This window comes from Parus major, chromosome 19, assembly GCF_001522545.3.
Source record: "Parus major isolate Abel chromosome 19, Parus_major1.1, whole genome shotgun sequence".
Classification (NCBI taxonomy): domain Eukaryota; kingdom Metazoa; phylum Chordata; class Aves; order Passeriformes; family Paridae; genus Parus; species Parus major.
The window spans coordinates 4,372,341-4,379,946 of NC_031787.1; the positions used below are offsets into that span (position 1 = coordinate 4,372,341).

Consider the following 7,606-nt stretch of genomic DNA (forward strand, 5'->3'; position numbering starts at 1 on the left):
GCTTTTGAAACACCACACAGCACCCCAGACCGTGGCTCACATGCCAGGGAAACTGAGGCACAGGGGCTGCTCTCTGCCCACCCAGGCTGCCCAGGAGGGGAGGATTTTGGAGGGAGAACCCTCAAAACCACAGCTTTGACCCCAAAACGTTCAGTCAAAACGGAGTCATCCCCCAGCAGACCCCACATCCGCCAGGGCTCACCCCCAAACCCAACTGGGACCCCCCACCCCGGGCACCACGGCAGAGACAGGGCCCATGACAGTGCTGCCACTTGTTTTTTTTCTTTCATTTTTTTCCTTTTCTGGTCTTTTATTTAAGAAAAAAAAATAAAGAAAAAAATAAAGAAACAAAAAAAAAAAAGAGACACAGTGGTGGGTAACTTTCGATCCAGAAATAATCCTCTGCCAGCCTCCACCAGGTGATGCTGGGGGGGGTCCCTGTCCCCACATGCTCGATGGGGACAAGTGCACAGCCCAGGGTCCCCAGCCTGCCAGCCCTGGTAGCCGGGTGTCCCCCCCAGGCTGGGCTGGGACAGGGGGTGGCCCTGGGCTGGGGGTGCCCCCCTGGGTGAGCCAGAGGGGCTGGGAGGTGCCAGCAGCACGGGGGGACCGGGAGGCATCGGGTTATGGCAGTCAGAAGGCACCACACAGGCTGAGCCTGGCCCCGGGCATCCCTGCTGGGCTGGCACTGGGGGAGCTGGGCTGGCACTGGGGGAGCTGGGCTGGCACTGGGGGAGCTGGGCTGGCACTGGGGGAGCTGGGCTGGCACTGGGACACCCAGGCCAGGTCTCCTTGAGGCCATCCCCAGCAGCACATTCCCATCCCAAAGCCACATTCCAGCGCTGGGAGAGGGCACAAACCGGTGGCTGGTCCTGGAGGCTCCAGCAGGGCTGTGGGGCAAGGGGGCCCAGCACTGGCCCCATGGCTGGGACAGGCAGGGTGAGCAGCAAATGTCCCAACTGGTCACCCCCAAACTGCCCCGGGCAGCCAGGGAGAGGGGCACGCCGGGGATTTGGGGCAGGGACACAGCAGGTGATGGGGACAGCGGTGCCCCGGGCCCACGGCCATTGTGCCCCCCACTCCCAGCATTACCCGGGGGGGGCCAACACCCCAAAACCCACAGGGTGACCCAGCACTCGCCCCCAAAATTGTGCAACTGAGCGCGGCAAAGGCTGGGGGAGGCCATTGGGAATCCCTCAGCCACCACCTCCCTGCTGGGCTCCGGGGGGAAACGGGATCTCTCCCTTCTCCCAGCCCTTCCCGGCAGGACCCCCAGCCCCCTCCTGCCAGGGCCACACACACGCCCTGAGCTGTGCCCCCAGCCCCACTGCGCGCCGGCGGCTGGGGGGCCACGCGCGTGCGGCTGCCTCCCCTGGGAAAACCGCTGGGGAAAGGGTGAGAACTGAAAAAAGGCCTCCCCGGGGGTGCCTTTGGACGGGGTGAGGACGTGAGATGTGCGGAAGAAGGAGCCGAACGCGGGTGTCCGGCCCTGGGGAAGCGTGGTGGCGCGGCGTGGCGCGGCGTGGCGCGGTGTGGCAGTCCCTCCCTCCCGCCCCGTCCCCGTTGCCCCTGCGTTAAGCGATCTCCTTGATCCTGCGGATGTAGTTGTGGAGCTCCTCGGGGTCCTGCAGCCCCATGTCCTGGCACACCCACTCCAAGTCCTCCTCATCGGCGATGGGGATGGAGTTGTAGGCCAGCTCGTCCGAGGGCATGGTGGCGAAGGTGGTGAACTTCACCCGCTTCCGTTTGGAGGTGGGCGAGTTGAGCGGGTCCTCGCTCTGGTCCCGGGTGGAGCCCCCCGAGGAGCCGTCCCCACGCCCGTGCACCTGGCTCTGCACGCTGGTCTGCGAGCTCCCGCTGCTGTGGTGGTCCCCGTGGCAGCAGGTCTGCACGTTTTCCAGCGGGTTCCCCGGGCTCTCGGGCTGCGGGGAGAGGTCATTGTGAGCCCGCAAGGGCTGCCCGTTGCCCAGGAAGACCCAGTGGTGGGAATGGTCCATGTTGGTCTGGCCTTCCGGCGGGATGCGCTTGTGCCGGTACTTCAGCACAAAGACGATGCAGTTGATGAGGAAGACCAAGATGGCCAGGCAGAAGACGCCCAGCAGGGCGTACATCCCGATCTCCAGGTCCGTCAGCCCTCGCGTCACCTGCACGAAGCCGGTGGGGATGGTGGGGAAGTCCTCGGTGGGGTGGGACGCGCTGGACATCCGGCCATCCTCGCTCGGGTCCGCTTTCCTGTCCACCTCTGCCCGCAGGGTGGTGCTCGCCCCGGCCTCCCCCAGCCCCGGCCTGCTGGACACGTGGTCGTAGTCGTAGGTGGGATCCTCCTCGGACCCGAAGTGGACGCGCACGGTGGCCAAGGCCGTGAAGAGGACGCTCTTGCGCTTGGTCTTCTGGCAGCTCTCGCAGATGACCAGCTCCACCCGCAGCAGCTCCCCCGCGCCCTCGCTCTCCGCCACCACCAAGGGGAACGCCCGGTCCTGGGTCACCGACACCACCTTCTCGTCCAGGCTGCTCACCACCAGGTTGTAGTCCTTGGGGTCGTAGAGGGACAGGGGGGCCGTGGTGCCGTCGCTGTAGGAAATCCACAGGCTCAGCAGCGCTTCCTGCGGGACCAACACAGGCACCGGTTGCCCAGCAGGAGGCCAGTCCCACCTGCACCTGCTTTGTCCATCCCCCATCCACCTCCCCATCCAATTCACCCTTTAGTCCTCCAAAATCTGTCTTGTTCCAACCATTCCCTATTTTTTCTCCTCAGCTTATTCTTCTCTCCACATTGCCCAAGCTTGCCCAGGCTCAACCCAAATCCCAGCGGTGCCAGATGTGGCTGCCAGAGCTGGGCCAGGAGATCTATAGGATTCCATCCCTCCCCCTGTGTCCCCACGGTTGTGTCCTGTCCCCAGGCTTGGATCCACAGGTCTCTGTGAAGGTTTCTGGGGTGTTTTGGGGTCACCAGGATGTCATGAGGACAGTGGGCGCTGTGAGGGCTGGAGTGTGGGCAGGATTTGGGAGGAGGAGGTTGCACCCCAAGTTCTCCCCCAAGCCTGGATGCCCACCAGCCTCACCTGCTTGAAGAAGCTCAGGGTTTGCTGCACGGACGTGCGGGCGATGATGGTGTGGCTGTTGCCAGGGCTGGGGTGGAGGGACAGCGAGAGGCTGGAGACCACCTGGGCCTTCAGGTCCGTGATGCTGACCTTCTCCTCCGCCACCGTCACCAGCGTCTCGCCCAGCACCGCCTCCACCAGCGGGGACACCACCTGCAGGGGACGAGGCTCCTGTCACCACCTGCCACCTCCAGCCAGGCTGGCACGGGGGAAAAGGGTGGCCAGGGGTACCTTGAAGAGGGTGGTGCCCGGCTCCCGCCCGGCCAGCGTGGAGCTGTCCACCATGTGGGCCACCCGCGGGTCGTCCACGCGCATGAAGTCGCTGACCAGGTCGGTGACCTCCACCAGCCAGTCCGGCCCCAGCATGGTGACCACCTGGCCCGTGCCCTCAGCAGCCGTGGTGTGGAACTGGGTGAAGACCTGCAGCGTGGAGTGCTGGTACTGCAGGGCACAGCCCCGGCTCTGCTTCCGCTCGTCCTCGTCCTCCTCGTGCTCGCTGTCCCGCACCGACCTGCGGGATGGATGATGGATGGATGATGGATGGATGGACGGATGATGGATGGGTAGTGCTGCCAAACTCCCCACACCATGGCTCCCCAGCCCCCCAGGAAAGGTGGCCAACCAGGGAAAAGCACAATGTCACCAATAAATAGTGGCTCCTGGGCAAAAGATGCCGGTTGTCCATGAGGGATGCAAGGGATTTGGCAGGACATGGTAACAGCAGGGTCACCAGCATCTCAGCCCACTAAACAAATGAGAGAACAAGGTATCTCTGCTTGGGATGGACACCTGGAGGTCTTGAGACCTCAAACAAGCAACTTTGGAGCTTGGCTGTTCCCAGTTTCATCCAGGGAACTTTTAACCACTGCCGAGGAGGAATGTTCTCCACCAACCCCACTGTGAAATTTTTTCCTTCCCCATAACCTGTGTCTGTGAGCTCTCCCTTTCCACCTTTCCACCCCTGACATGCCTCTGTCTCCCCCACCTTTACAACCTCCTCATGAAGTAGCTGAGCAAGGCAATTCACCCATGACCACCACCTCCACCTCGCCTTCTCCAGGCTGGCCAGTGCAGCTCCTCAGCACCCACCTCCTGTCCGGCAGGATGGGCACCCTCCAGCCCTTGACTTGGCTCAGCCGGGCATCCGAGAGCTCGATGTGCAGGGGCAGTTTGGGCACCCACACCGTCATCTCCAGCGGGGCCGACAGGTGCTCGTAGGTGAAGGTGACCCGGGCGCTCATGGAGCCCCGCGACTCCTTCCCGCTGACGAAGACGTAGTCACAGCTGCTGGAAACCTGTGGGACAGGAGAGGATGGGGATGGTCCTGCAGGCACAGCAGAGATCCTGGCAGGGGGCTGGAAGAGCGGAGTGTCACCCGGCATGAATCCAGTTTGTGCTGGCCCCTGGAGCAGGGATGCTCCCTCCTCCTGGAGATCCTGCTCAGAGGGAGATCCACACCCCGTTTCCACCATACAAGGTGTCCCCTGACCCAGGTCCTCCAGCCAGCCCTCACTCTCTCCCACCTCACCAAGAACCTCCACTTGGTGCCTCAGTTTCTCTTTGGCCTCCACGCTGAATTGTCCCTGAGCTAGAGGCACCCATGGGTGCTTCACAGAGGTTGCAAATTTCCCTACTTTGAAATTTGCCCCAAAATCTCCTCCAGAGGAGGCAGCGAACACAAACCCCCCTGATGCCTGTCCCCACCTGTGTCTTGTCCCTGTCCCTCCTGCTCACCCCAGAGCAAGATTCCTGCTGTCTGAATGAATCCTCCTGTTCCTCTTCTCGCTCCTCCTCTTTTAATTCCCACTTATGCAAACGCCTTTAGTGAAATTCGCTATAAAACAAATCCATCCTGCGGGGGGTCACTCGTGACCGCCCACCTGAGCCAGTTCTGGAGCCCAGGGGACACCAGGGCAGCATCTCCTGGGGTTTGAGCTCAGGCCACCCGTCAACAGCTCCTTCCCAGACAGAGTGGCAGAAGACAGCCAGGAGGGGACTCCAACCTCTCATCTGCAGCAGCCCCATGGCCCAACCCCGATCCCTTGTCAGGGATTGCACCCGATTTGTTGCTGGAGAAAAACAGAACTCATTTGCTCAGCCAGCAGCACTGAGCACCTCAACAGCACAGAAAAGCTGATTTCCAGCAATCGAGAATCCCTGGGTTCTCTGATGGCTGATGAAGGGCTGAGGCCAGGCTGCAGGTGGCTGACAGCAGAGGTGACAGCATCCCTGTCTCTCCCCCAGCCTATTCCTTGAGCACCTGTGGGCAACCAGATGCAGGAATTTTGCATTTCTGAGCCCACAGCAGGGTTTGACTTCTACAACAGCTCCAGGAGCTTGATGCACGGTGTCCAGGGTCCCCTGGGGCTGGGGGAGGAGGCAGAGCCCTGGACCTGGGCTCCTGGGGACATCCCTGAGCGCAGGAGGGAAGGGCGATGCAGGAGGGTTTGTTCCTTGTCTCCCTATCAGAGGTACCAGCTCAGCAAGTCTGACAAGACAATCTCATCCGTGGCGAGGAGGCAGCGCCTGAATAAAGATGAGCTCCCAGGTGAATCCTGCAGCAGAGGATCTCTGGATATTGTGCCATTTATCACAATAAACACGATGGGCTCTGCTTGCATTACCCTGGCTAATAAACCCCCCGGCACCTCCTTCTGGGCGCCGCTCGCTTTGCAGCCGGGAGGGGTTTGAAACTATGACAACAAAAAATCCCTGCACACCAGGCCTGTCCCGAAGATGGAGTGACTGCAGATTAGCTCGGAAATGAAGCTTGTTCGGGGAAACTTCCCGGATTTACGGCGAGGTGTCAGCAACTGAGAGGCTGAGGGCTGCCTGGGCTCCCAGCCAAGGCGTCGCTGCCTCCGCTGCTGTGGCCAGGAGTTCCCGGCTTGGCACAGTGACAGGTGTGGGATCAAGGGGACACATGTTCTCCAAGGCCCCCAGGAGTGGGGAGAGCCACCATGGTCCTGGCTGTGTGTGAGGATCAGTCCCGTTGAGCTCCTGGGGGGGTTCTGCGGGGGATGTGGAATGTGGGGCTCTCAGAAGGGTCACACACAGGAGAGGCTGAGCATCTCCCACCCCCTGGGTGTCGGTCCACAGCCCCCAGGGTCACCACCCATTTTCAAAACGGGATGGTTTCCACACTCCCCTGGGTGGTGATGTCCTCCTGTACACCTTTGTCACCGCAGAAAGGGATGAGCATGACAACTCCCACCCATGTTCTCCCACCACATCCTTCAGAGCCACGTCCACACCAAAGCCAGGACAAATCCCACATTACACAAGAGAGCAACCACCAGGGAGCCACACCGGAGCGGGGAGAGGCAGCTCCCCAGCCCGCCCTCACGTTAAATTATTTACAGTAACAGATAGCACATCCCACTCCGTAAGCTGTGATTTATAGAGCAGGTTTAGAGCCCTGACACCGCAATCATACTCCCCGATCTCAGCAGGTAACTGAGAGCTCCCTCGGAAATGAAGCTCCAACACAAACACCAAATAACTCAGCAAGAAATTGCGCAGGGCTCCGAGCAGGATGAGAGCCGGGGCCGGAGGGCTGCTCCCTGCATTATTCATCCCGGCTCCTGGGCATGTGCCTGCTCCCCCCAGGTCTGGGGACAGAGTGTCAATAGATTTATGAGCAGAAAGGCAGCACATTAAACAGTTTAAGTGTCTTGGAGTCCATCCTGAAGTGTATTATTGCTCCAGTGTTTTATCACGCTGGGGAGGACTGGGCTCCATAAATTAGAGCCGGTCCTGTAAATCCCATGGATCCAAGTTTTAGTCAAGAACTTGGGTGAGCACTTTGTGGCAATGGATGTCCCCCGTGGCAGGTGACACGGCCCCATGGACAGCAAATCCCAGCAGGGACAGGGATCTGCCATCACCCCTGTGGCAAAGGGGAGAAGGGGCTACGGCCCCCTGGAGAATCCAGACCCCTTCCCTGCCTCTGCCCAGCCAACGGGAACATGGAAAGGGAGAGCTGGCTGGGTGCATGCAGGGAGAGGGGTGGGAGGTGTTCAGGAGAAGGGAATGATGTCTGGGGGTGGATGGATGGATGGAAATGGTGGCAGAGTGACATGGGCAGGTGGGCAGATGGATTTATTCAGGGATGGAAATATGTATATGGATGAACGGGGCTGGTGATGGAAAATGGGAAGGTTTGAGGATCAGGGGCTGCCTCGGTGGCTGGGGCAGGGGAGCCTTTGGCACTGGCCCCATCAGCACCTCTCCCACCTGGATCTTCCCCTCAGCTCTTCCTCAGGTCACAAGACCCCCCCACACCCACCTTGATGATGTCCTCATTGTTGGACTTGCACTCCACCATGGCCGAGACGTCCATGATGACGCCGCTCAGCTCGATGGCAATGACCTTCACGGGAATGGCCACCGTGCGCCCCGTCAGGATGGCTGTGTTGATGATCTCTGTGTCCTGGGGGTGACAGGGAAAGGGCACCGTCGTGTTAGAGGGCAGCCTGTCCCATCTGGGGCAGAGAACCTGGGTG

General features: G+C 60.8%; 1 protein-coding gene across 1 annotated transcript in view; it reads right to left on the reverse strand.

The window, feature by feature from the left end:
- Window positions 1-303: 303 nt before the first annotated feature.
- Window positions 304-7,606, reverse strand: part of TMEM132E (transmembrane protein 132E) — a 33,580-nt gene continuing 26,277 nt past the window's right edge. The window contains exons 5-9 of the mRNA XM_015646210.1: window positions 7,390-7,533; window positions 4,191-4,396; window positions 3,333-3,612; window positions 3,063-3,254; window positions 304-2,603 (exon numbers count right to left, since the gene is read on the reverse strand). Of these exons, the coding sequence (XP_015501696.1) occupies window positions 1,575-2,603; window positions 3,063-3,254; window positions 3,333-3,612; window positions 4,191-4,396; window positions 7,390-7,533 (1,851 nt within the window). The 3' untranslated portion in view covers window positions 304-1,574. The remainder of the gene's footprint in view (window positions 2,604-3,062; window positions 3,255-3,332; window positions 3,613-4,190; window positions 4,397-7,389; window positions 7,534-7,606) is intronic.